Source organism: Cyclopterus lumpus, chromosome 4 (genome assembly GCF_009769545.1).
Source record: "Cyclopterus lumpus isolate fCycLum1 chromosome 4, fCycLum1.pri, whole genome shotgun sequence".
NCBI classification, from domain to species: domain Eukaryota; kingdom Metazoa; phylum Chordata; class Actinopteri; order Perciformes; family Cyclopteridae; genus Cyclopterus; species Cyclopterus lumpus.
The window spans coordinates 6,851,669-6,877,257 of record NC_046969.1 but is presented as its reverse complement, the minus strand read 5'-3'; the positions used below and the strand labels follow the sequence as shown (position 1 = coordinate 6,877,257).

The 25,589-nt window shown below is 42.8% G+C and overlaps 1 protein-coding gene across 5 annotated transcripts in view; it reads right to left on the bottom strand.

The window, feature by feature from the left end:
- LOC117729915 (carboxyl-terminal PDZ ligand of neuronal nitric oxide synthase protein-like) overlaps window positions 1-25,589 on the bottom strand; it is a 127,155-nt gene that overhangs the window by 22,385 nt on the left and 79,181 nt on the right. For all 5 annotated transcript variants that reach the window (XR_004609399.1, XR_004609400.1, XM_034531314.1 and 2 more), the window contains exons 8-10: window positions 15,420-15,581; window positions 6,267-6,432; window positions 4,121-4,297 (exon numbers count right to left, since the gene is read on the bottom strand). Coding sequence is in view for 3 of the 5 variants with exons in the window: in XM_034531314.1 (XP_034387205.1) it covers window positions 4,121-4,297; window positions 6,267-6,432; window positions 15,420-15,581 (505 nt within the window). In the remaining 2 variants the exon portion in view is untranslated. The remainder of the gene's footprint in view (window positions 1-4,120; window positions 4,298-6,266; window positions 6,433-15,419; window positions 15,582-25,589) is intronic.

The window sequence follows — 25,589 nt, the reverse complement described above, 5'->3', positions numbered from 1 at the left end:
GGCCAGAACAGAGAAATGTGTCAAGAGCAGGCTGGGAACAGAAGAGAGAGAGAGAGAGAGAGAGAGAGAGTTTAGCATAAAGAAATGCTCAGGCATGTTAATTGAAATAACACAAGGTTAGGGATGCAGAAACAGAAAAACAGAGTTTGGCACTCTTTGATTTATTTCCATATATATCTATTTATGATCATGTCCTAACAGGAACTGAAATACTAGGAAAATACAGTCAGTTTCACCACTGGTTGGAACCAATGTTTGATGCAAAGTGAAAACTAATTGTGTACAAAGCTTTCGCATTAGAACAATGGACAACAAGTCCAAGAACAAAAAAAAAAAAATTAAACTTTGTTGGACGTTGTTTTCTTCTTTTTTTCACACAGCTTGTTAACAATGGATTCGGGATGCGAGTTTCACCGACTGACAGATACATTTAGGGCGGGATTTGAACGTTTTCAGGGCGCCGTGAGGATGGGTGATGACAAAATAAACGTGGACCAGGTAAATTGACAAAGTATGCTATTGCCATAATCTCATTACTTTGCCCCCAATTTCATAATGTCAAGTTTAGTCTGAAGCATTTAGGTTTGTACAACATCTAAGTTGACAGGGAGCAAACAATGCAACACCTTATTGACATAGTTGTTCTGTGTTTACTTTGTGATTGGTTCAGACCCCACTGTCTTCACTGTTTGAATAGTCACGTTTGCAGAACTTAAGTAATTACAAATAAAAACAATCGTACCGATAGCACCCTCAGATAATCACTCTCATAATGCCTGTTCTCCAGAAACGGCCTCGTCTCCCGGCTTCCAGGCCACCTCTCTCAAACATGTGATTGGGCCTGATATTGAAGTAATTTCTTACCTGATAATGTAATGGCTTCTTTGATTAAATGCGATTATTAAATCACGAGATGGGGGTTAACTTTTTGTGATTCATTGCAACAGGTCTGAATATATATTTGGTCGATTTCAACGGCTGTTTCATTCCATTTTAAATCGATCACATTAGCTGACGCTGATTGGACCGGCTGCTGAAATGGGATTCAAATGGAGCTTCTAGAATTCTGTTGCATGGTTGGAAATGAAAAATTGGGTTATAATTATCGTTTCAGCAGTGACCTCGTTTCTTATGTTTGCCCTGATGGGGTCAGATTCTTCACGTGTTAAAGTCATAGTCATAATTGTCATGTTATAAGAAATCTGAATAGAAAACGAAACGAGAGAAGGATGATGATGATGATGAGGAGGAGGAGGATGATGATGAGGATGCGACAAGAGAAGATGATGTGGTTCAGAGGGTGTCAAACAGAGAACATCCTTCACACATGTCTGATCGAGGTGTCAAGCGTGTTAAAAGGGGGGTCTGTGTCTCCCCTCACTTCCTGTAATAAAGACCATATCAAGAATTTCCTACATTTTAATCTTTTTTTGTTCTTTTGATTTTTGGAGGCATTTCCACCCTTTTTGAAGGCGGCTGCTCCTTAATTTATGGAGCGTCATCCCGCCATCAGTTCATGTTCCTGACCCACGTTGTCCTCGGATTGGGTCTTTCTTTGAACATCGATTCATGATTTTCACTTTTCACATTTTTAATTTCACGGACTGAATGTGAAATGGCCCTCAGTTTGTGTAGTTTTGATAGAACTACCGACTGACAGAGACTGATCAAGTTGAAGCGAATTTCTAAACAAACTTTCAGAGAAATAACATCTCTGATTGATTCTCTGTTATCCTTTAATACAAACGCGTTCAGAAAGGGAGTGACTAACTGGGAAAGACAGCGAGCCCACTGAGAACTGGCCTGATTCCCCTTTAGATCTCTGCAGCATGTACCTCTGTACTATCCCCGCTCCGATAAACCAGGGCTACAGTACGCAGAGAGAAAACTCTGTGGCCTTCGTCGTGAAACCAAACGCACACTTTAACACTGCGTTGTGCTCGGAGGCCCTCCACACAGAGCTGGGTTCAAACGAATGTCTGTCGTCCGTGAGCCGCTGTTCTGGCACGAGGGAAGAGTTTTTGTTTACGGGAGGGAATAAAAGAAACAAACAGCATTCCTCGAGGTCCAACTAATCCCGGCTTTACATGAATTAAAAAGCGGGCAAAATGTGTGGACAAGTGAAGAGAGTGCAAACATGCGTCAAGGACGGAGACGTTTGACACTTCTGTGGGATGACATAGAAAACACATGTACATACAGTACAGATACAGATTTTTGTCTAAAAATAGTCTTTGAATAATAATTATTATTATGAGCTCAAGAAAGGACGTTCCCCTCTCCAAACAAAGAGACGGTAATAAAGTTCCTTCCCGGATTTGGCTGAAGTGTTCATCAGAAGAGTCTTTTGTCTCCAGCACGGATGAGAGCTCATCAGTCCCTCCGGGCCCCAGACCCCGTCGTCTTGTTCCTGCCAGCATGACTGACAGCCGCGCTCCCAATTATGACAAAGTGAAGGCTTGGCCCTGAACTAACCGTAACTTTTGGTCAAATTCCACGTTTACATCTCCAAAAAAGACGGGCGAACTCACAGGAGGAAAGACTTTGAAGATGAGCGCCCTGATTTTGTGGCAGAACTCTCAAATTGAAATTAAGAAACAGAGAGCTGGGAGGAGACTTTGGGAGAAGGTGTGGAATATAAATAAATAAATAAATATATATATATATATATATGTATATGTATACGGATTTGAGGTATGTGCATGTAATAAAGAGAGAAGGCAAAAGCAAATGAAGGAAGCAAGATTATAAAGAATAAGTGTGTATTAGATTAGATTCACACAGGTGTCTCTTGAGACGTGCATCACAGGTGTGACCAGGAGGGGATACTTAAGGTGATACTAATATTCCTCAAGTGTAATTCCCCAATAAACGTTGTATTTATTAGCAGCAAACCGAGAGTCACTGTGACACTGTACGGCCTGCACCGACTCTGAGTGAGTGTAACAGCGTGGACTCATTTTAGACCGGACCAGGGACCCCAGGTGTTGCTACTGCCTCCTACATTCATGTGGCTCCTCAGCTTCAGCTTCAGTTTGTCTCAAGTTAAAACTTGTTTTACTCAACCTAGAGCCCTGATCCACGACAGCCCTGACACTTACTACGACAAAGTAACAATAGTAAATAAATAATCTAATGAATAAAATATAGATTTTTGTGTGAGAAGTAAAACAGACACAAGGGGGAGGAGGGGAGTGTTCTTATAGCAACTCATCCAGTAGAAGAGATGAATAAATAAAGGAAATAAATGGCGCTAATGGCATTTGGCTACCAGTGGCAGCACTGAACGCATAGCTCCCCAGTCAGTGAGCGAGGGAGACAATCTGGAGCCAAGCCACTTCTATCAAAGTAAATCAAGTTCTGCTGGAAAAAAAAACGTTAACCCTAACAACACACGAGTGGCTCATTTGTCCAGGATCTGTACATTAGCCAACCAGATTCAGTTTGCCCAGATCGGAGCGACTCAAGTTGCTTTTTCCGCCTCCTGTGAATTTCCTTTCATCTGTTCAAGTCTTTCCTTTCTCTTATATGCAATTGCAACTGTTAGACCAATATGTTGGTGCAAGCATATATATATATATATATATATATATATATATATATATATATATATATATATATATATATATATATATATATACACATACATACTGTCTGACAGAGGTTAGTTTGCTAGTTTGTGTGAATGGACAGAAACAGGTAAAAGGCTGTTGATTCGTCTTGTCAGTGCGTTATACCACTATTTCATCTCCCAGGCAGTCAGGAGTTCCCTGTCTGTTGAAAACATTAAGCAGCCTCAGCGTCTCCTCGTCCCTCCCCCAGCCAAAGATCTCCAACCCCTCCCCCTCGTCGTCGTCCTCCCCATCGTCCTCGTTGTCGTCGCTGTCGTCCGTGTTCGACTCGTACTCCGAGGCGATGCCTGACTCGCGAAACCTCGCGGCAAAGTCCAGGCAGCCCAGGGATTTGACGTCACGGGACAACGAGTTCACCGTGCCCTCGGACGCCTCCTGGTCCTCGCTCTCGTGCCTGTCGGCCTTGTGCGGCGCGGGAGGCGAGGGGAGTTGAGGAGGCCCCGGGAGGAAACGGAAACACTCCAGTTTGAGAAGACACTTGTCCCTACCTAGGGGGCTTCCCAGAGTCCCGTTGGAAGACAAGAAGGCGTTGCCGGTCCCGTCCGTGGAGCCCAGCGCGGGCAGGTTGAGGGCGGACATATCAGGTTTGGGTGTTGTGGGGTCGCAGATCACTTGAGGTACTGTAGACCGGAAGGTGATCTCCAACAGGCTGTCCTGAGACCCCACTGCAGAGAGGAGACGAGATAGAAGAAGAACAAGTGATGAATGAGCAAAGGGAGGAAGAGACGAGGAATAAAGGAGCCATCATATTTCATACTATTTTCAAAACTGTGCCGGGATTTAAATGCATCTGCCATCGTCACCCCCCCGCGTTGGATCATGACAGAAGAATAATGTATGCGATATAGATATCTGTGAAATAACTTTTGACAAAATAAATCACTACGTTACCAATAAATACATTTTGTATTGGGTAAGCAATCATCATCATCAGGGCTGCTCAGGGAACATGTTTTGGTTTCTCTTGGAAACAGAACGGACCTGCAGCTCAAAAACTGAGAGAAGGATAAATTAAAGCAATATTTCTAATACTAACCCTCAATAAGCATGACAAATGTAAGGCTTGTAGTTCGCTTCTTCGTGGAGGACGGAAGCGGTAGTCGGTTTGGATTCACAGCAGTTTTAGTGTTCTCAAAAAATCAATAACGGCATCCTTAAAAATATCCAGAGAAACTTCTCGAACCCCCTAAGTATGATCGGTTTCCGCTCCGTTTGTGCGACGGAAATCTAATGTGGGTTTCTGTACAATCTGCGGCGCGGCTTCAAGGGGCGTGAAAGGCAATTTTCAGGTCCAACAGTGAGCGAGAGAGAAAAACTAATTAAAAAGATGCTTTACAAAGAACGTGGGGGGTTCAACCAAACGTCCTGTGGGTAAAACAGCTCAGGGGGCAGAGTTGTTGAAGGGGCCGGGGAGAAAATCAAATGTGAAGAAAAAAAAAAAACTCTGGAAACTTATCTCAGAACTCAAACCATCTATTTTTGTAGTATTCCTTTCAGAGGAACTTCTTCTCAGCCGACCAGGTGTCCTGCTGGAGACTTCTACTAATCACTGTGTGATAGACCTTTCTCTTGGGTGACATTGTGGCAGCAGGAAAAAGACATCCAATAACATCAATGAGCTCCGTTCCGATAACAATGCTGAGCCAACGTGCACCATGCCGGCCCTCTTGAACTGACCATAATAAACCATAATCGATGCTACGAGTTGCATATCTGTGTCCGAAAAATTATGTCTCTTTCTAGATGTATATTTTGAGATTTCATCGTATATTTTGCGTCCAGATCTTATCATATTTTCATGCTTTAAAAATGTCCAAAGATTCGACAAAGAGACAATATTTTCCCCACTGATTCTCTGGCTAATAAGATAATAAGATAACAGATCGTCTCTCACAAAGGGGACAACTGGAGGGCAGGCTGGACTGTGATGGTACAGACAGGATCGTCCCTCACAGAATAGTCAAAAAGACCAAACAAAGTGTGAAGCGGTTGAGACAGAGACTCAATAAGCTCAATAAACAGAGCATTCCCAGTCTCACAAGGGTACTCACCAGCTTTAATGCTGGAATTTCTACAGACGCCTTTCTACGTCTGCAGTACTGTCGCTCTGGTTACTCAGGACCATTTGGAGTAACTTCAAAGTTACGACAAGGGACTACAACTGGTTATGAAACAGTCTCCATTAATACGGATGCCTCTATATGACATACATAAGCAACATACATAAGTACTATGATGCCCAACTTGATCCCGAGGCAGAAAACATTTCTACTGTTTAAGTCATTGAGAGGACAGCGCTGTCTTGGCAGAGGTGTGTGCTATCTAAGTTATTCTAGTCAATAGGATTCAACTAGGAATCAATTACGATTTGACCAAAATAATATGTTTAAGTGAATGATTGATGGGGTGCTGTTCACCTATGTACACATAATTCATGTTTTCAATGGATACTTGTCTCCTTACTACACTTTGTCTAAATGATGATGATGTGTTGCTGTTTACTACTGGCTGCCAGTAGCCAACATTCACTGACGTAAAACTTGTATTCTGCCGACAGCGTCCCACAAAGTCAGCAAGCGTGCACTTGTGTACTGTACATAAACTCCATATAGATCGCCTACGTGATCCACTTACTGGAGTTGTGTCCAGACATCTTGAGCTCCAGCTCCTGAATCTGTTTCACCAGCAGGGAGATGTGCTGCAGCAGGTCTTTGTTCTGCAGCAGCAGCTGGTGGACTCGGGCCTGGGCCTCCAGCCGAGCCGTGGCCTCCGCCGACAGCTGGTCCTTCAACAGGTGGACCTGCACAGGAGGAGGTGAGTCAAGATGGTCAGATAGAGGGAGGAGAGAGGATGAGTGCTCAGTGCAGTGTATACAAACATGTTGTTCGGGTCAATACTTAGAAAATCCGCACTCCTTTCAACTCTTATCTGAATTCCCCAAACACACAGACGCACCACACACACTGCTCCACTTGAAGGCTCACACTGTGTTGACCTTGGAAACACAATTCGCTTATCAGAGAAATCCGGAGTGAGTGCTTCAAATCTTGGGGCAAAGAAAACACCAACCAACGCACTGAAAAAGGCTTCTTCGGTGTCCACCAAACTTTTGTTGGGCTGATATTTTTAACCCCATATGACAAGCTTTCAAAAGGATGCCGCACGATGACCGTGGGACCCTTAAACGTCATCGTTCTGAGTCGCCACTTACTGGTGTGTTCTATCAAACTGAGATTGCTTTTTTTTCTTCCCCAAAAGTAAATTGAATGAAGGTACTTTCCTCTCGTGCCGTGAGAAAGAAAACGTTTCTGAGCTGAAGTAAGATTTACCAAACGATTGAGATGAGCCGAGGATGATCATTGAAGAATCTGCTTCTAGGTTAGAGGTAATGACTTTGGAGACATTGTGCGACCAAAAGGGCCGGATTTTAGCACCCGTTAAAAAAATGATGAAGGAAACATTGCCGGTGGGAGAAACCGCCACATAAAACATTCACATAAATTAGTACACCGTTATAAAAAATTAAAAAAACACATGTCTTTGAGGGAAGATGGACAAAATTGCAACAGGAAAACGAGAGGCTTTGGGATTTGTCCGGCTCAGCTCAGCAGATGGCAGCAATTAATCAATCACACCGTATTTTGACTGCTTGGTAATTAATGAAAGCAACACCCAAAAAGTGTTGTTCCAGTCGGAGGCAAACAGATCAATCAGTGACGGTCCGTTGGGGATGTGTGTGAAGAAAACCTCACAAGCACTGGGCTGAAGTTTGATACTCAATAGACGTTTCACGAGAAGCATCGAGTTGAAGTAGAAGTTAGATACTGACCAGCCGACGAGGTACATCTAGAAATAGAAACTTGTCAAATGTATTTAGTAAGCATGCATCAGTAAAATCAAACATTTAACTGTGTCGTTTAAGTCACTTTTCAAGCAATAAGGCCAAACATTTGCCGGCACCCCACTGGGGTGTTGGGGGTGAGTATGTTCTGCTTTCTGTTTTATTATAAAATTTGGACAAATGATGTCACCTTGGCCTTTGAAAATAGTGGTGGGCATTTTTCACCATTTTCAATTAATCAAAAAGAATAATCAGCTAACTAACTGATTGATAATCAAAGTCATCTTCATCGTTATCTTTTCTTCTTGTATTTATTCTCTATGTACAATTAGATAAATGTGCATACTCCGACAGTCTCCGAGGTGCATAACAAAACACTATTGATCTCTGTGGCTGTATATCCGTCTATTACATTGTTATTACAATGTGGCTGCTCTGATCCTCGTGTAACCTTAGTGCCACAGTCTGCGGTGCTCTGCAAGATTAAAGCAGAGACTCTATTTCAATTTCAGACTGAAGGCTAAGACTTCTTGAAAATTCTGAATCATTTATTATCGTGCACACATGTCCACAAGCACACGCGCACCCTTTTGTGGCAGCAATGAGTCCCTTTTTTTTTTTTTTACTTCAAAGTACTCTCCAAATCAAATGTTAGTGGCCCCACGTCACCCGGCTCAGCCACCTCCAGACCCGAGCACGTAATTGCTTTCAACAATTTGAAAGGAGGAATGTTCAAGGTTTCCAATCACAAGAATGGTTCAGAAGAAGCCCAGTGTGCTGAAGGAGCCCGCTTACTAATGACTTTCTGACAGCGTGGCTTCCAGTGCTTTGATGAAGCTCAACCCTGGAACGTGAACATCGTCCAGCAGGACTTCAAATGACGGCGGTGTAATAGCTAAAGAGGTACTGGAGGGGAGAATGTCCAAACACGCTATTATCCACCGCCACCACGCGCATGATGAAAAGGAAGGATCCTCAAGTGATTCGTACTGTTGACATGAGGACGTGGTCTTCTTTTTCTAATGGCTTCTTGTCAGTTTACCTTTTTCTACTCGGATGTGAACGTACAAATAGCGTCAGAACAGGTGGCCCTAAAACATCTCTGAAGGGCCCACAGGAGCCGTGAATCACGGGGGGGCCTCGTGTGCAAGGTGCAAGTCGTAATGGCTCCCTGCTTTCTCATTTCAGCTCGATGTGGTTACCGGGGTAACGAGGACGTCAGTGGGGGCGCATATCAAAGAAAAAAACAACAACTACATAACAATCTGTAATTGGCATTTTAAACACTGCAGAACATGCTGCAGAAAGTCTGTTCATGAGCGGTCTAAAAATCTATTAAAATGCAGAGATGATTTACTTGATAACTAATAGACCGTGTTGCTGTTCCAATTAGTACTGAATCTCGTAATGTAGCATACTGTGGTCTTTAATACATATTTCTATCAATATCTCCCATGTTATGGCTGTGCTTTCGCTTTCAGGACCTGATTATGTAGCATCATGATGTCTATGGTATTCCTACTAACCTTAACACACACACACACACTTATATAGAAAATATTTTTAATCATGTCTTCAAATTGTTCTTAGATATGTATTTCATTCTTTTTTCTCTCGTAATTACTTTTAATTCTGATGAACCACTCGATTATATTATAATTTGAACGCTTTTCATCAGTTCAATTGTTTCCATTTATTCTTAACAGACTAACTGACCGTTCACTGAATTGTTTTAGCACTCTCAGAAACCGTGCAATCAACATCACTATCAGTAGTTATTTATGGGAATATAAAGGAAGAGGTCATTTTGTGGAGAATAACCTCTTTGTTTGATTGATGTTTTCAGACATTTGTTGTCTTCTTTCTCTCTCTCCTCCCTGGTTCTCTTCTTGCTACTCTGTTAGACATAAAGACTGTTTTCACATTGTTCTAAGATGAAACCTCATTAGTTCCTCCAGTAAGGCAGTCATTTTTTGCACAAAAGAATGCAGCCTCTGTCCCCAAAGCCTCCGTAGAGCCTCCATCTCACATCCATTTCAGACAGAAAAAAGCAGGTGTGGAGGAAGACGGCCATCTACTTCCATTACCCTTGCACTTGCCAACAAACAGCGGTGGCTCCAGATGGTGCTGCCTGTGCACAACTCATTTGTAACGACACCCCGGTGATGACTTTGCTGGTGTAATTCACAGCTGACACGAGCCCATCTTGAGCTGCAGCTTGACGTTGACGTTTTGCTGCCCTGCTGACGCCTCTAATGGAGCACCAGCCACTCCTGCATCTGTCCTGATGCCGTCCATGTCGAACGTCTCTCACTGAGCTGCAATGGCTGGCTAAAGGACACTGAGCATGAGCAGTAGTGAACAAAGCAAGAAAAAAAAAAAAGAAGAAAAAAGAAAAAGCTAGAAGAAAAAAGTTTCTTTTAGAAGTCGGACCGCGGCCCGTTGGGATGCGGTCACACGAGGTGACATTTGCTTCGTGTGGTGCAAAAGAGCAGACGCAGTACCTGGAAAACAAGAGAGCTGGTCCAACAGATACAATATAAAAAAGGAATATAAAACTGAGACGTGATAAGCTGTACATTATTAGCTTATTAGCTGTATCTCTCGGTTACCCTTTGGTCCACGAGTACGCCTGCTCATCTGGCCATGTGTGTCTCCATCTCATTGTCTTTTTTATGGCTCCACCTGATCACTTAATTTGTTAACAAATACAATATTAAATTCGCATATGTATTAGGATCGTCGTCTCAATAAATCAAATGACAAAATACACAGCCTCTAGAATTACACATAGAGGTGACCACTTTGTTAAGATTTGGGAAGGACCTGAATCAGATCATCATTATTTTATTCATGCCGTTTGTAGTGACATTTATCATTGTTTCATGTACTATTGTCTTTTTGAATGTACATAATATTAATCCTAATTGTTGCTCTTTGAAGGGCTTTTTAAACGTTTCTTTTGAAAAGCTCTATATTTATATATTTAATCTTTATGGGACCACAAACAATGTTAAACAAAGTACCGACACTAAATGTCAGTGGTGGTCTGCAAAATTAAAGCAAATAGTAGAAGACCAAAAGAAAATACATATCCTAAAATATATTGACACTTTGCACAGAATAATGATGACACCATAATCAAGGTGACTCTGTATTACATGATATACCTCATGACCACCATCCGCCACGCGTCACAACATCTTTGTATCACCAAAACTATTATTATTTCTCCTGCATCGATAAGTTCACTTTGCGTGTGGAAATGAAGCCCTGTGATGCTGCTGTAACTCTTATTTCCACGTTTCATAATTCCTCTTCCTATGGAGGTTGGCGTCAGTGCTGCAGCAGATGTAAGAAGGAACACACTAAACCGGGATGTCAGACGTGTCGATAATCCTTTTAAAAAATTAAAGAGAGGAGATCTAAAACTTCCTAGATCCCTGGCAAAGAGCCACTTATTAAGAAGGTGCTCCACTTGTGTTTCCTTGTGACGGTCCCTTGGTAGTAAACCTGCTGCTACCCAATGTTTTCTGCCATCTCATCTGAGCATCGTGAAATTGAACGAGCTTCAAGCAACCGAAGAAACTCCTTTAAGCTCTAATTAGGGAGCAGCATCGCTCTTCCTTTGTATTGCTTCCTTTGTTCAGAACTGCGCCCGAGGACAACTTTCGTCTTCCCAGCTCCTTCTCTCACAACTGTTTGATATTCTCTCTTCCTAAAATGGAAAACACATCTCTCTTTAACTGATTCTTAACGCGCAGTAACATAGAACAGATATTTCCATGCAGTTTCTTGCAATTGGCTCCCTGTGATCCCGCCAACATCCAGTGGATTCGGGCTCTTCCTGTGTGTTCATACAGAGATGAAACAAGAAAACAGAGACTTTGAAAAAAAAGCTGGATGATAAGGTTGTTGAAATGACAGCGTTTCCCTTTCATACGGTGTCTCTGCCACTGGTAGCATGAGGGGATTAGGGCCGTTTGGTTGTGCGTTGTGACTCCACGTTATTGGTTGGCGAGGATGTACTCTTCACACAGGATTATCATCATCGCGTTGCGTGCCCACGCCGGGCCCCCTTTGATTTGGAAGTGTTTGAAACCCTTCCAACGCTTGGTCTTTATTTCCTATCTCGTTTTTGGAAGGTGGGGGGGGGACGGACGGAACGATCGTTTCCCCGATGCAGTGATAAGGAAACCATTAGAAATGCACTCGCACTTCTGTGGGTAAGACAGCCAGAGAGCGCTTGATGACATGAGAGAGAACCAGAAAGGTCTAAGAGACGGTGTGGGAGGATGGAAGGTCGAAATGAGATGCGGAAGGAGAAATGAAGGACAGACCGATGAGGGAAAAAAAAGAAAAAAAGAGTGAAATGGGAGTAAATAGGAAGAGAAGCAGGGGGAGAAAACAAAAGGTTAAAAATAACTGAGGGCGGGGGAGTGGAAGGATGGAATAAACAAAAGCAGGAGAAGGAAGTAAGGAATGAAAGGGAGGAAATGCAGTGAGGAAGGAGGGAAGGAACGATCAGAAAGAAAGCTGGAAAGTGACACAGGGCCGGGAGAGAGGGGTCAAATCCCATTAAGCAGTGACAGAGCAGCGTCTGCAGAGCGATCGTCATCTTAATACGGATCACTTTCCTGACTCCATTAAACGTCTCCACTTCCACTCCCCCCATCCCCGAGTGAGTCGTTATTAGCGTTGGCCAGCTCGCTAATTTACCTCCATTTGCCGTGACCTCCGCTCGGCCTCTGCAGGGGGGGGGGGGATCAAAATCAAGCACATTGTCCCAGTGGGGCCACAGGGTCACAGGCGCTGACATCAGCACGGAGGGCAACGGGGGAAACAATCACCGCTTTTCAGTCATTTCTTCCACATTCAGCTGAGATCCCGATGCTAAACTTCTGTTATATAAAACAACGACAATATACTTAATATGCAAATTAAATATAAAACAGATAAAAGCAACACATCGTCACATTGAGAGCGAATACGACGAGGAACATAAATGCAGACGCAGGAGCCGCTGAACGCTACGATGGAAAGGAAGCGAAAAAACATTTTGTAGCCTGGTGTGAAACTGAGGCAACGACACGAGGGAAATCTTTTGTTCTTTATATCACAAATCAAACACACAGATGTATAGATGTGCGCAAACACATTTGACTTGTGTGACAGCCACGTAATCCCTCTCTTCCTCTGCGTCTTCCCCCCCCCCCCCCCCCCCCCCCACCACAATGTTTAGTCAGAAGGAGGTTTGGTCTCACCTGAGAGAAAGCGTTTGTCTGAGGGAGTGAAGGGGAACGAGGAGACCGTTTCCTTCTCGCTGCTAATAAACTGCTTTCCTTTAATAATAGATGACCCCGTTTTGAGATTCACTTCAGTGGAAAATGAATCCAGCAAGTCACAGGTTGCTTGTTCGTCCATTGTTTCACTTACAAATTAGCATTTTATGGACATTTGTGCTGGTTCACACAAAATATCTATTGGTCCTTCAGCATGTCCCTCAAAAGAAACAACCATCAGCGTGTCCATCATCTCTGCTTTTCTGTAAACTGAATCCACTCTCACACAGTTGAAGAGACAGGGTTGCATGTTTTGCGGTTTTTAAGCCCTATTCTTATTTTTTTTTTAAAGTTGTTGCCACTGATGGCAATCAAAAGCCAATCATGTATTGCCAACTTTTCAAAATAGTTGGAGTGGTCATGTGACTTTGGATGTTAAAGGCTGGATGCAACATAACCTGTGAAAAAAGAAAAACGGCAGCTGCCGTCAACTGCACTCATGGAACAAAGTGTCTTTAATTCATTCTGGTTTGATTTCAATTTCAATTGACTGAAAAAAAGTAATTAGTTATAAAACTACAACAACTTCAAAACACTTCATAATTATTTTTCTTTATTTTCTGTCAGAAATGCCAACCAGAAGTTCCCCAGAGGCCCAGGTGATGTCCTAGAATATTGTGTTTAGTCCTACCAACACATTACCGGCTACATATATTTAATATACAGCAGTACATAAACGAAAAATGCACCAAAGCCTCACTTTTAAAGTCAGGGACCAGTGCACCGTTATCTGCTGTTTTAACTCTCGACTCTAAACTTTTCATTTGAATACATGTCAGAGGACCGAGGAGGTAGAACTAGCTGACAGCAAAGATTCGTATGACATTATCTATCTTCCTCCCTTTCAGTCCTCTTTTGATCCGTCAATTGTCTTATTTACTTCCTTTTTAGCAACCATTACACTACATGCTGTAACAAGATGACAGACAATGGCAACAGCAGCACACAGATCAAGTCCCACGAGCCTGAAACGAAGCAAACTGGGGAGTCAGTGGAAACTAATGTAGATGCTGAGTGGTTACAGTTACATCAGGACCACTTGGGAAACCTTGCTGAAGAGCCAGGGTCACGTATTGGGTGGCTCACACTCATTTGAAAATATTCCACACTAGGCAGGCAGTTTTTAATCATTAAAAGTCTACGCCAGAGTGTCTGAGAGTGGGAGGTGACCTCTGGCTTCATCGAGGTATAATTAAAAAGGCATTCATGTCTGGCCTCACGCGATTCCGAACGTGTCAGTGGTAGCAGCAGTCTGTCTGTTGTTCGGGTCAAGTGACCAGCTGAACTCAAGTGTGAAGAGGCCGTTCAATCGGGAGGGCCCACGGTATCCCTGGGAGCCACGAGACATCAGTATTTAACAGTCAGAGACACTTCTGGGTCAGGAGCGTGAGCGTGAGAGTGTGCATGCATGAGGAGTGTGTGGAGTTGTGAAACAGTAGTTGTGTGTGTGTGTGTGTGTGTGTGTGTGTTGATGCAGCTCATAAGCCCGAAGCCATTAATAATAATATGGATGATGCTGATGCTCAAACTTTAAATCCAGACACACTAACGTGCCAAACATTTTGAGTCCTCGGATGACAACCTGCACTGGACTGGGATATTTACTCCTTTTCGACTTTATGTCCAAAATAATGGATAAAATTCAGCCTTTTGCTATTTTCTCTTGTCTATGTCTGCCAATGTTGTATTGAGGTAATCAAAGGTAACAGAAGATCATCAAGTTACTTTGGATTAGTCTACTGACTGTTTTTTTTACCAGTTACTCAGTAATTGTATACAAATAAAACACTGTTTTATTAATCCTGCCAACCGTGTACCTTGTATAACTTGTTATATTAACAAAATTATAAGATTCAGATAAAAATAAACCCTAACCTTAAAAATGGCAGGCACAGTCTCTGCAAATATGTGCTTGTGTGTACTTTGTTCACTTTAACTGCTAATTAATTTGGATCAATTGGCCCCCTTAAAAAAGTCAGATGGGCCAATGAATATGGGTGTATTTTCATAATTTATTACTAATTAAGGGCCTTTTATTTCTAACCAACCATTTGAAAACATGGGCTTGAAATGAAATGTTCTGACAAAAAAAACTAAAAACAACTAAAATCCCCCCTAAAATGCCTCTATTTAAGTGTGTTGTTGCTATATTCAATACAATGGAATAATCAACTATATAAGTAGCATGCTCGCGCATGCTACTTATATGTACAATTTCTCTGTTGCTGGAACAATTTAAATCTTCTCTTACATCCTTCCAAGCTTCATAATGAAATAACATGTTTTTTAATCCAACCGAAGATTTAACATTTTATATTCTGGGCCAAAAGCTGAAATCTAGTGCAACGTTTAGTCAAGTCAGAGTTTGTTAACTCCAGTGGTCTTTGCATTTGGCCGTTGTGAGTCTGTCATTGTAGAAATTAATTTGTTAATGTACATTAAATATACTGTATGTCCTCATATTGTATTATCATTTGGATGCTGCTGTACAACACTTAGATAGAAAAGAACACGTTTCGGAGAGAGTGACGAAGCGCCGAGCGCACAACATTTGGAGTCCTGGTAGTGGTCAAACAAGTAGCTGTGCACGTGTGAGAGACGTACCTGTGCCACAGCCACTTGTGTCTGCTGCTGTTGCTGCTGGAGCTGCTGCTGGAGCAGCTGGATCTGGTGGTGGACCGACAGGGGGGCGCCTGGTGGCAGCGTGGCTGATGGAGGGAGCAGCATCCTGGGGATGGACATCAGCAGAGAGGCCTCCTCTGAAGCCTGAAACCAGGGAGAGGATGGAGAGAGAGAGAGACAGAGAGAGAGAGAGAGAGAGAGTCCATATTTAGCAACTAAACTATTTAACAGGTACCCCCGAAAGAAATATACGGTTTTAAAACACTGACTGGTTTAGCAGAAATGTATTCTGAAATATTATTGCAGAACAATTTGTGGTCAACAAACTACATCCAGAGCTGAGCTGCCCGTCTCCTCTCCCACTCCATCACCGGAGATCACATGACCCCAGTCCTTCAAAAGCTCCACACAGTTCAAGGTTCTCCTCATCACATACGAAGCCCTTCGCAACACCTGAACCCCTCCATACCTTTCTGACCTCCTGCATAGACACACCCCCACCCGCAACCTCAGGGCTGCAGACGCCAACCTCCTCACCCCCCCTACTCTGTCCAAGCATCGGGCCTGGGGGGAGGGGGGGGGGGGGGGGGGGGGGGCCTTCTCCATTGTTTGTTTTTACCATGTAAAGTGCCTTGGACAACTTGTAAAGCGCTACACAAATAAAATGTATTATTATTATTTGCATTATTATATTTGAGAAACTTTTCACTGATAAGTCTCTGATCTTACGTAAGTTAACTTGAATCACATAAACCTTTCAAGACTGAGGATGAAAATACACAGGGAAGTTAGAGAAGAGGACTGACTGAATACATTAATACGTATAAATAAATAATCCGGACATGCAATAGCATCAATCTAATGCCTTAGAAAACAAGTCATCATCAAAACAAGAATCTGAATTCAACGGCTGATTAGTTGCACCAGTGTGGTGTCAGCAGAGAATGCAGATCAGTAGCAGAGACGTTTCCCTCCGACAATAATGAGCTCAGGGACTCCGTTCTCCTCCGTCTAGCGCTATCAATCAAGCATGCTACGTCATTCAACTAGTCCAGAAGATGTTTATGTTATGCAGATATGGTTCCTTAATCGGACTGCAGCTAAAATAAAGCAGCTTGCACCTTTTTTGGCATTCGAGGGCCGTGATGAAATCCAAGCTAGCAACAACTGGAAGTGGGGAAGAAGCAACCCTGTCGCTCAAAAGTGGACAATCCGATAATTATGATTGTTCAGTGAATACAGAAACACAATAAGAGCGCCTAAGAAAGAAGTTTATTTCTTTTTTTTAAAGGTAAAGAGAATTAAAATAAAAAGCCATCTCGCACAGTGAGACCTTGTTTCAATGGAGGAGGACGTGCATCTGTTGGCCTGTGCTGGGAAGCCAATGAGGGATCACAACAATGAGACAATGAATATCGCGTGTAGAACCTCCAAAGCGCGTTATGACCCAATGCCATCGAGCACGTGATTGAGGGGCCATACAGAATACTTAATAGATCAAATACTACCACCCTTAAATTTAGGAGGTGGGTCTAAAAACATCTTGCGGCCTTTTGTAAAGTGATATTTTGCTATTGAACAGCAGAAACAATTTAAAACATACACTTGACAAGCCAGTAAAAAAAAACTAACCATGATTCCAAATAAAATACACAGCGCAGGGATTGTGCAGCTTGCTGTGGTTACGATTGGCTTTACAACTGAAGCCGTCTGCTATCATTTAACCTCTTCTTCCTCAGATCCACAGCAACGGCTGGTAGTCAAGCATTTTGGGACCTGGCAAGGTTGAACCATTAGGCTGCTGACAGAATCACAGCTTCGTCACATCACTAATGGGCCGACACAAGGCGCTTCAAAGTCACTGGACCCCCCAGACGCCAAATCACGGTCAGCAGACAAATCGAAGCCCGATTACATTAAACCCGAACCCGTCACGAGGAATCGATGCCCAACACACCGTGTGTCGAAAAACCTTCTGGGGGGGGGGACGGGACACAAAGATGCTGACTCATGCACGTACCATGAGAGGAACAGGACGGATGGCCTGTCTGAGCAGAATCTTTTAGGTTAATGAGGGGAAGTGATCCGAGTTGACGGGTTGTTTGGCGCCATCACATAATTAATAGCAAGGCAGAAGGCAGCGTGTGTTTGTGATGGGAATAATTTGTTGGACTTGTCAGATCACATAAAGTGCTGCTTTAAAACGGACATATTATTCACTCCCCCGCCTAGTCCCCCCCTCCAGGAGCTACTTGCGGACACCTGCAGTGACACTCTGCCTGCTAAGCAAAGGATGTTGAACAAGATGGCTGCTCTAGCTCTGCAACGGGGAAGGTTGGGTGAGTGGAAGATGATTTGTCCGTCAAACTAACAGAGAGGGAGAATGACGGCAAGTTTGGCTTTCAAGCACCGTGCGCACAGAAACTACTCTCAATTATAGAGAGAATGAAGAAGAAGACAGACCTAAACAGACTGTCAAAATGTGAAGGGTCACTAAAGGCATGGTTTTGCAAGAAAACAGGCTGTTTGTACGATGTGTTGTCGGGAATAAAAAGTGCTTATTGTTGATCCAACTTGGTGAAGAGAAAAGCCAGCTAAAATATGGGGGTACTTTATGACAGTCTAACATAATCCTTCTTTTTTTTTTACTGAAATATGTCACCTGTCCCCTTCAGCCAATCCCTGTCAGTAAAAAATACAAATAAATACGGGCCCAAACAACTATGAAGATTGAGTGGCAAAGTATTCTGAGGAACTACATAATAGCTTGAGTGCCTCCTTAATAAAAACAGACGACTGAGCTACAAAGGGTTGCGGCTGAGTCGCATGAAAGAAATGTCTTATGGGTTGTCTGAAAGGGCAGAAAAATAAGGGGTGTTTGAGGCGTTCTGCGGATGAATATTATGGGGGGAAAAAAACCCCACACATTTGTCATCTGTTTGTGTCTGAATATAGGGAAATAAAGAGTAAATTCACAGACAAAACCATCAGCATCATCACTGAAAGTTGGTTGACCTGAAGACATATTATGGGACAGATGACTGGGTAAAGGAAGTTGGATGATGGATGACAGTGACACTGATCCACAGCGACCACTATTCCTTTTGAGAGACGAGCATCGAATCTATAACATGCGCACACACTCTCACTCAAACACACTTTCCAAACACACGGAAAGCAGTTTGTAGAGCGAAGACTTGAATATTCAAACACAGTTGTTTACCGCAGTCAAAGGCAATTACAGAAGACAGCAGCACAGAATATAATGTATCTATTAACCATCTAACATGCGCTTCCTAATGCAGGCTCTTAGTGGGCAGCTGGAGTCTTCCTTTATCTTTTAGCCTCTTGTTACACTCAATGAGGGACAGAGAGAGGTGAGGAAGAAACCAGGGAGGGAAAAGAGGGTTTAGAAGAGAAAGGTGAAAGTGAGACAGAGAGATTGATGACATGGGATGAAGGAAGTCTCTATTTCTCGTACTCCAGCTGTGATTATACTAGCTGCTTTCTATCTGTCAAACAGACTGTCCTGTCCCCTCCCACAGACACACACACACCACACACACACACACTAAAAGGTTAGACGGGGGTCTGGCTTCTTTCACAGCTGACAGCCTCAGCTACAGATTTACAACGTTATCAAGGGCTCTCAAGAAAAAAGCCTGTCTCTGCATGTGATATGAGACCTTACAATCAACTGCAACAGCCACTACAGAGTCGTAAAGCCAGGGGAGGATTCTTGTGAATGTGTTCACATTAAACCTCGACACAGCTCGTCATGAACGTGGGGAAAAGTCACAGTTTTACAGAGTCAATGCAGGACTCTTGGATGTTTACGTGCATTGAGGTGAAACCAGAAGCTACAATCAATATTTTTATATTTACGATGGATCAGATGAGTCCTTGTATTTAAAGAGGAAACACTTTAAAACCCACAGAGAAATATGAGAAAAGTGAAGTTTTCCTCAGTTCTACGAAGCATTTCTCAGCATCTTTCGACTTACTCTTCGGTTTTTCTTTGAATGTCATTTTCCGCTGCAGAAGGTAAGCGCAAAAAGCTCAAAAAGAGCCCACTGTTTCGATCCTGCCTCGCACTACCGATACCAATATTTCAATAAGTAACAATTCTGTATATTTATACCTATGAATGCATTTGTAACATTTACCTTTACAAAGTGTTGTTTCACACACAATGACCCCAGTTACTTCCATGCAGTGAGGCATCCAGCTTATTAAGCAGACACTGGTGTCAGATCGGTACTCATGTGTTGGTATCGGGACGGAAAATGTTGCTAAAAGTTAGCGATACACATCGAGAAGCATTCAGCAGCTTAAGAACCACACACTTCTCTCTGGAGTTGGTGGACACACAGCTCTGTGTGTCTGCTGGATGCGTTTGGCACAAGTTACTCAAAGGGGATAATATCAGTGTTGTGTTCACCGCTCGTTTCTGCTGTTTTCAAGGGGCCACAACAGATGAACCTGGTTTCAACCTCACGAGTGTTACCTTTCCATTTCCTATGGATTTAAAATGCACAGCCCGGCTGGACTCACACAGCTTGGTTAATGAATACCTGCACGACACATTGTGAGGGTTTTCTGTGGCCTCATGTGGTCTTAGCTGCCTTTGTTACCATCTCAACACACTCACTGTGTTCGAAAGGGCAGTCTTGTTTGCTCAGCTGATGGTTGGCCCATTAATTTTAATGGTGGTTGTCCTCCAGACCCGGGGCCCTGTTGATTTTTGAGTCGAGGTTTCTCATACTTCACTGAGCAGGAACGCCAGGTGAATCAAATTAACTAGCTGCCAGGATGGAGAACCAACAGAGCTCTGGACCCTATGGATCCGGACCGTGATCAGTTAAACCAATTGTGAGGGGGCGATCCAAGCTAGCATTTGGAGGTTTAATTAGCATCGATCCAGAAGCGGATACCACGTATAATCGATCCTGCGTGGATCTGGACTGACATGACCAAACCTGGACATTTCTGTCACAGATCCGCTCATGACAATTGTAAATACAAACTCATTGGAGAGCAGGATATCTTCTCAGCAGGCTGGGAAAAAACATTTCCAGGGGTCTGTAAAGTAACAAACCCCACTGTGGTCTGACAGAGAGAGATCTCCTCTGAGCAGAATGAGAAAATGTATCCCTGGTTAACGTCTGCAGTGGAGCATTGGTGCAGCTATTGGCGTCCGTAAGCTATATATATATATACATATATATACATATATATATATATATATATATATATATATACATATATATATATATATATATACATATATATACATATATATATATATATATATACATATATATATATACATATATATATATATATATATATATATATGTATATATGTATATACATATATATACATATATATATATATATACATATATATACATATATATATATACATATATATACATATATATATACATACATATATATATATATATATATATATATATATATATATGACATGTAATAGTTTGCTCAGAAGATGTCCTACCATCAATGGGTTACTCTTTTACAATATTTGCCACATATTAGATTCTCTGAATGGATCTTTGACTGAACAGAGTACACGGTCCTTGATCACTCGTAATTTTCCATAGAGTATTTGATGACAAAGAAAATCTGCCGACTTCCTGCATCAAATGTGTAAATCCGCATCTGTAATGATCTAATTGGTTAGATCTCATTTGCATGCCTTGTAGTTTGTCACTCTGTTGTCAAGGGTCTTAAACTCTACATGTAAGTGGTATCTCCAACAGCTGCTCGGTATCACAGAGCTCAACAGCTGTGTTAAGGCTGTTTATGACTGAGTTACAGAAGAGGAAAACAGAGAGGCACATGATTGCATGAATCTTCCATGAGAAACTGCACTGAATGCAGTCCTGGCAAAAGATATTGAACGTCGGCACACACAAAAAAGGTGGGCTAATGGAGAGAAAAGTCAAGTGATGGAGGCATCGATTGGGAAACAGCGAGGGGAGAAACGACGTAGCACGTGGAAGTAAAAGTGGGGCTGATTATTTAACCCTTTTAAATCAGCCCCAGGAAACATTTGGGTTGACATGTAGGAAAATAATGGCCAGGATGACTAAAACGGACTAAGCTCCATGACATTACCAGATATGCATTGAGACACACACACACACATCGACGGGGAACACTTTAACGCTCCGGTCTGTCCAATGACAAGATTCTTTGGCTCCTGGCCTTGTGACTCCTCGTTGGTTGGCAGCCTTATGTTTTATCACACACACACACACACACTCACACTCACACTCACACTCACACGCACACGCACACGCACACGCACACGCACACACAGACGAAAAAATCAAATCATCAGACTCTGCATTGCCATCGAGAGAAGTGACCCCTGCAGGGAAAAACTTGGACCTCGTCTCTCCAATAAAATAAAGTTTACAGACAACGAAAAGTTGAGGCGCTGCATTTTTATTGCCTGCTTGTGGGTGAAGAGTATTGAAAAGATAAGTCTCTGTCCTGCAAGGTTGCTGGGGAGACAAGCAGAGGGGAAAAAATGTGTGTGTGTGTGTCTGTGTGTGTGTCTGTGTCTGTGTGTGTGTGTGTGTGTGTGTTAAGGCTGGGGGGAAGTAGATGTCATTATTAGCTGTGGGTGGAGAACAGAGGGAGACTCCAGTCGAGGGCTTTACAACCTTTTCAGATGTGAGAATTGTCAATCCAGACTTTGTTGATATTGTTTTACAACCTATAAAAATAATAGCATTTCCCATAATACCGTTTTCCACATTCCATTAGAATCTATAAATATGCAAATGCATTTGACAAAAGATGTCTCCGACAAAAAGTCCATTGCCTCCAGTGTATGTGCACTGGAGCAGATTGAACATTCTCCCGTGCCTAATTTCTTAATAATAATAATCTTTCTGGCACCGCAGCATCTTTTCGAGATTGATGGCTGCGTAATGTATGTCAACACATCCATCGCCAAGTCACACAAACTGGAGGGAAACTGTTATTCCTATCATTACATGTTCACCCCTCCCCCTCCTCCCTCCTCCCTCCTCTCTCCTCCCTCTCCCCTCTCCCCTCTCTCCTCCCTCCTCTCTCCTCCCTCCTCCCTCCTCTCGTCCTCCCTCCTCCCTCCTCTCTCCCCCTCTCCCCCCCTCCCTCTCTCCTCTCTCCCCTTTCCCCTCTCCTCCCTCCTCTCTCCTCCTCTCTCGTCCTCCCTCCTCCCTCCTCCCTCCTCCCTCCTCTCTCCTCCCTCCTCCCTCCTCCCTCCTCTCTCCTCTCTCCTCTCTCCTCTCTCCTCTCTCCTCTCTCCTCCCCCACTCCTCTCTCCTCCATACGTGTGAAAGTAACATTCAGGACGATTGCAGTTTTACTGGATAAAAGGAACGTCTACCTAAGCTTTAACTGACGGGACTAGAGATTCATACTTTGGTACTTGCACTCTGTACTGTGCTCATGTGTGGAAGCTGTTTTCTAGTAATGCAGTGAATCCCTAGAATGTTAAGCGGTCAGTTATTAAGTGGTTAAGTTGGTCGGTTTGCATACCAATTGCTTACCTATTAGCACCATTCCCATTCATTCAATTAAACACTGAGAAAAGAGAAAACAACAACATTTAGTCATTAAAAAAAGACGAGTCAACTCAACTGTACCACTTACTGCTTCCTTTCACCAGTAATTCAATACTAAAAACAGGCACCGCCATGACCAGTTTTAATATGTGACGTTCACCGGATAAAAATACAACTAATACAACTCAGTCAGTAACTAAAAGTGTGAACTTTCTACTGGACCAGGGTGTGACATCTGGGTCCCATCAAAGGATAATATTCAGGTGAAGGTTGGAAAGCTGATCTTTAGTATTTATGAAGAGAGGCTGTGTGACTCAAACAGATCCACACTGACACTCATCTGCACAGATATTATAGTAAATAAGACAGAAGAAGAAAAAAAACAGGAAACATCAATGAAAGGACACCTGAGATGAAAGCTTTTTCTTGAAGCAGAGAAAAATCAGCTTTTCTGTTTCAAATTCCTTTACTTATTCTACTGTATCTTAATGATAAGTTGGTCGCAAAATGCTGCTTATCTGACATAAAGGCATAAATAAACAACAAATAAAAAAAATGCTCTAATTTCATAATAATTTCAATGTATTTTCCAACGAATTATATGGACAATACGAATCCCCTTGACTGAAAAGATGGATTTAAACCAAAGTATAAAAAAAAACTATTCCAGGGGTCTGTAAAGTAACAAACCCCACTGTGGTCTGACAGAGAGAGATCTCCTCTGAGCAGAATGAGACAAATGTATCCCTGGTTAACGTCTGCAGTGGAGCATTGGTGCAGCTAATGGTGTCCGTAAGCTATATATATATGACGTTTTTTTTTTTTGTTTGCTCAGAAGATGTCCGACCATCATGCGAGTTTCTTTTTTTACAATATTTTGCCACATATTAAATTCTCTGAATGGATCTTTGACTGAACTGTATATGTTGCATCTTATATTTGTCTGACGACAAATTTCACATTTATGTTCATCTGACCTGCTGTGAACTGACTGAATCGCTCTTTGAGTTACTCGAACACTCAATTTGAATGAAATGATTGGAAAGTGATGTATTTGGTAATCATGGAGCCATAAGATGGATTGTTTAAAAAAAACTAATACTGGATTGATTTAGCTGACAGATACTCAATACTGAAAGCTTGTGTAGGCAGTTTATTTTTGGAAAGCTTGATCCATCGATTATCTTCCGCTTATACCAGGGCCGAGTTTGCCTGGGCTTGAGAGCTGTCTTTTCACATTCTGGCGTATATCCTCCTTGAAAACTGCCTGTCCGAGGATGCCTATTTGATTTTTGCCCAATAACGCAACAAATATATTGCCTCGGCCAGCTTTAAGACTCTGATTCAGAGCAGGAGCAAAACAACACAACATCATTTCTTTTAAATGAGCCCTGCAACTTTCGAACAAGACAAGTTAACAGTCACTTCAAACAGATGATCCCTGACCTCTAGCCCTGTACCCGGTAGGCCTGCTCAGTAATCCGTCCATGTAAGGAGGTCTAAAACAATTGAGGCACACTAATGACGGGACGGTGGGGGAAAACAAAAGAAAAGAGAGAGTGCTGGCAGTGGAGTACTGCCTGTAGCGCAACACTCATGGATCAGAGTGTTTACACCTGAAAGACAGCAAGTGAAAGTAGGCCAGAGGCAAAAGCTTTATCTGAGCGTTTGTTGTACAGCCTCACTCTAATGCACACGTGAAACCATTAAGTCCCACACACACACACACACACACACACACACACACACACACACACGCACGCACACCCTCTTGAAATGTGTAAAAATCTCCAAACTGTGACTTTTGCCTTTTCAGTCTGATCTCGTCTCTTCTCCGATACGGGAGGCCGACCTTTTCAAATTAAACGTCCGGACTCAAACGCCCCCGCTGGACACAAAGCCCAAGGTACGATTGATGTGTGCTCAACGAGTCCTGCGGGATCGTTTGAACGCCGGCCGCCAAGGGATTTGTCAGTCTAACGGGAGCTGACAGGACTAGAATGAACTTTAACACTCGCAGGCTGCTTTCCCCTTTCATGAGTTTCCAAGGAAACCCTGTAGTGAATCAAATCCCTCCGCTCCAGAAAAATACACACGCACACACAATTTTTGTAATAAAAAGTGCGCACTAACGTAAAAGCACGCACATCTTAATCGATGCTGCCTTCCCCCATTTAATCTGTAACGCTGTCAAGAGTGACAAATGTGTCAAATTAAAATAGACTGAAAAGAATAGATATAGTTCATGCAAAAGTTGCTGCACAAACACACACACACACACACACACACACACATCCCCTCCATTGACCTGAGAATAGAGGTCATTGCTGAGAGCTCGTTGTTTCAGTGATTTCACGCCGTGTTGCTTTCAATCAGGGGCAGTAATGAAAGGTCATATAACTCAAACGTTAATGGGACCCAGGGAATGTTAAGCAGCTGAATCGCTTGGTTTCGTAACTCGAAGTTAGGACCCAAAATGGCTCTCAAAGTCTCGCTCGGGTAAGTCTCCATGTGGGGACTGGACATGTATGTTTCCGTGAGCGTGGAGCCTAAGGTGGCATCACAA